Source organism: Etheostoma spectabile, chromosome 15, assembly GCF_008692095.1.
Source record: "Etheostoma spectabile isolate EspeVRDwgs_2016 chromosome 15, UIUC_Espe_1.0, whole genome shotgun sequence".
In the NCBI taxonomy this organism is placed as follows: Eukaryota; Metazoa; Chordata; class Actinopteri; order Perciformes; family Percidae; genus Etheostoma; species Etheostoma spectabile.
The window spans coordinates 7,003,213-7,007,285 of record NC_045747.1 but is presented as its reverse complement, the minus strand read 5'-3'; the positions used below and the strand labels follow the sequence as shown (position 1 = coordinate 7,007,285).

At 40.4% G+C, this 4,073-nt stretch overlaps 1 protein-coding gene across 1 annotated transcript in view; it reads left to right on the top strand.

The window, feature by feature from the left end:
• LOC116703610 (cytoplasmic phosphatidylinositol transfer protein 1) overlaps positions 1-4,073 on the top strand; it is a 46,871-nt gene that overhangs the window by 37,216 nt on the left and 5,582 nt on the right. The window contains exons 6-7 of the mRNA XM_032538449.1: positions 2,102-2,173; positions 3,589-3,684. Of these exons, the coding sequence (XP_032394340.1) occupies positions 2,102-2,173; positions 3,589-3,684 (168 nt within the window). The remainder of the gene's footprint in view (positions 1-2,101; positions 2,174-3,588; positions 3,685-4,073) is intronic.

Sequence of the window (4,073 nt, the reverse complement as noted above, 5' to 3'; positions counted from 1 at the left end):
TTTTTTTTTTTACTGAATTCAATTCAACTCAATGCAGTTGTATTTATTTATGTATTCTATTTTTTTTTTTGGAAAATTACAACCATATACTGTAAATATTAATATACAGTTTATGATCACAACAGAACTTATCTCAGGACACGTTACAGAGTTGGCCTAGACTACACTGTAATTTTCAGAGCAACAAGCCGAGAGCAAGCATTTGGTGGGAAGTTGGCAAGGAAAAACTTCCTTGTTATCAGGCAGAACCCTCAAGCAAAGACAAGTGAGTCACTCACAGTACCGTGATTTTGATAAAAGTCTCTAACAAAACAGAGGTCCTCTTGTACGTTAACCGGTATTTATAGTCTGTGTTAATAGTGCTTGTGTAGTCATGCAGCCTCATGGGACTGATTTTGCTTAGGAATGTTTTGTTATGTTTAGCCCAAGGTGGGTGGTGATAAAGCAAGGATAACGATTGGTTGTGGCAATTACAACAACTTTGTTATTCACAATGGGTAGTCATGTCATAAAGTCACGTCGCACTTTCCACTGTCTATCCGCCACCAACGGGTTGACATTTTGGCTTTTAGTGAATTATCTTCATAACTATTAGGTGAATTTCAATGACCTTTTGTACAGATGTCCACCTCAGGGTTAATTGTAAACACTTTGGTTATAATCTGACATTTAAACTAGCACCATCGGATTTAAAATTTGTATTTGTCTAATACTTGATGATTCATAAAAAAAATACCTGAATACAAATCCCCATCAGCCTCAGCTGTACTTTGTGTTTCACGCTAATTAGCTAATGCTAGATTGTGTTTAGCTATTGTGCAACACTAAGATGGCAAACATGGTAAACATAATAACTTTTTAACATCACCAAGTTAGCTTTGCCATTGGTAGCATGTTAGCGTTCCGACATTTAACTCATGGCACCGCTGTGCCCGAGTACAGCCTCACATGGCTTTAGACGTCTTGTGTCTGCTTGATATGTAGTCATTTCATCATACAACTTGAAAAGAAAATGTAAAATAAATTATAACAGATTAAAGGAATTTAAAAAGTAAGTGCACAAACACATCTTAGGCAAGTAACCACTGCATAAGTCATAGTGCATGCACTGTGTGCTGTGCATCAGTCCATGCAAATGTTGCATACTGTATTGTGAGGTTTATACATAATATGATGAGGAAATTTATAACAAAGACTCAATGATCAAATAAAAGCTTAGTCAGTCTTTTATGAATGACATTGTCTTCTCCAGGATCGAGATTATGAGTTCATCCTCTGCCTTCAGTCTCTCTCACACAAACCACACATGCACACATACTTTTCACATTGTCTCCTTCTTAGAGTCACAAGGCTAGTAAGACTAGGCAGCAGTGACTTACGGCACTGTGCACAATAATTACTTTTTCACACACAAACACACACACACACCCGTCCTGCTGTTCTTTTACAAACAAACGCACAGACTCGTACATCAACAGCTTATGTAACCAGTATTCCACCATTCTTGGGTTGCATAAAAATAATTGGTGTTAAGCTTTAATCCAATCAAACTGACTGCTGTGTTGTTTAAGAGCTGATGAACAGCAATCCATTTGGCCAAAGGCAATTTTGTGTGTGTGTGTGTGTGTGTGTGTGTGTGTGTGTGTGTGTGTGTGTGTGGGGTGGTTTGGGTGTTTTTTTGTGGGTGTGGTGGTGTGTGTGTGTGTGTGTGTGTGTGTGTGTGTGTGTGTGTGTGTGTGTGTGTGTGTGTGTGTGTGTGTGTGTGTGTGTGTGTGTGTGTGTGTGTGTGTGTGTGTGTGTGTGTGTGTGTGTGTGTTTGGTACTCAAAAGAATTGGGGTGCAGTAAATCTACACTCAGTGAGAGAATAATCTTTATTGCTCATCTGGTTTTAGCGAGGAAAACACAGACATAGGACACACAATTAGTTCCACACTCATCCTGTGGACAGTTGACAGAAATGTCTGTGTGTGTGTGTGTGTGTGTGTGTGTGTGTGTGTGTGATGTGATCTGTTCCAAACCAAGGCTATGTAATTATCATCTGACAACGTGATCACTGCGCATATCAATTTCTCACTGTCTTGTGTTTTGAATCCTCTCCAGTGCTCCTTCCTGCCCAAGTTTTCCATCCACATTGAGACCAAATACGAGGACAACAAAGGGGACAATGATAATGTGAGTTGCGCTCAGAGTGTTGTGTGGTAGGGAACATTTTGTGGGGGTAAATCTGAGTAAGAAAAAATGGATGTCAGCATGTTTTTTTGACAGATTGTTTTTTTAAGCATAATCTCCTTCCTTGCATTTTTGCCAGTCCCCTGTTGCACTACCGTCTGTCTATTGTCTTGCTTCTTTTCTTTCTTGTGACACTTTTTTTCACTCACACGCCAGTTATGTCTCACAATGTCTTTCCATTACAACACATAATGTGAATAAAATGATCAACTGAAGGCAATTAGCTGCAGTTCAGGCAGTTTCATCTGTAGCAAAACGATGAAGAAATCAGAAACAATGCACCACCTGCCCTGGTTCTGTAGCTACATCAAAATCAACAACTAAAAGTCACAGACATCATAGAATCAGTTAATCAGTTTAGTTCAATATAATACATTAATAATCAATAATAAAACATTATTGGCTAAAAGGTTTTGAAACATTATTGCCAAAGCATGTGGGTAGTCACAAACACGTATTAATAAATCAAGTAATAATAGCAAAAAGAACGTTGAGCCTTTCATCACTGTTAAAAACACTTGGCTCTCCATCTCTCCTTCAGCACCACTTGGGTGGCAGTAGGGACAAGTGTGAAAGTTACGCAATACTGCATTGAGCCAGACTGTGGCTGAAAACAAAAGGCTGCAGCTCCACTTAGTGGTGGCTCATGGGAGTTGCAAACCCAGTATGATGGTTTCACAGACGGTCACAATATCACATTTGAAACTGATCGTAACAAGTGGGGGTGTTTTAGAAGTTCATGTTTGCTCCTTCTGCTCTCAAGTTTACACTTTCTCTCACCGCCTTCACCATTTGTACATTTGTCTTTTTTTTTTTCCTCCATTCTTCTCCCTTGTCTCTTTTAATATTTTCATCCGTCTCACTGCCCTCCCTCCCTTCCACCACACCAGTATAAAAGTTTGACGTATGTGTAGAAAGTATGATCAACCTTCTGTGATGCAGGAGCGGTGAAATTGTTCTAAAAAGGAGTGGCTAACTGGTCGACGTTCCTGTGTGAGTCAGACACAGGAAGAAATCACTGACCACACGGAGTGAGTCAAATTCATCCCCACAGTGTGTTTAGTGTATTGTCTGAGGGTAAAGCCAGTAGGGAGGACATTATCTGTGCTCTATACTTTTAAGACCAGCAAGAAATTATTTTCCAACCCCCTAACCTCTTTAAACCTCTGCGTTCCTGTGAAATATTTCATGATTTATTTTATTTACTTTCTGTACAATAAGGGTGAAGCTGCCCTATCACTGCAGTACTAAGTGACAGGGGAAATCACAACGTACCATCCCCAACATATTTCAACTCCTAAAGTACATTATTGATTCAGCTGTCTTCCTGTCATTTTGAACTGTTGCCTATTCCTCAGATCTTTAGCAGCGAGCCCAGAGATGAGGAAACACAGGTGTGTTTGGTGGACATCGCCTATGATGAGATCCCCGAGCGCCACTACAAGGAGTCTGAGGTGAGGGCAGTCAAGTCACTGACTAGGGATGCACATGGTTCTGTTTGTAACAAGTATAGAGGAGTGAATGAATACATGCACATGGCAGAGACAGAAGGAAGGTAATGGACAGAATAGTGGAGAGAATATGAAGATGAACGGAAGAACAACGGAGGAGCGGAGAAGTTAACAAATGAGGAAGGAAGAGAAGGGATGAGATGTGAGCATATAAACAGAAGTGTTATCTTTCTCTAGCAGTGCCGTCTCATTTTTGACCACCAGCTGGCCATCTGTCTCCTCAAAGTGCTGGAAATGCATGTTTATGTGAGGGGGAGGTGATGGACATTAGCTGTGGTGATTGTGTGTGTGTGTGTGTGTGTGTGTGTGTGTGTGTGTGTGTGTGTGTGTGT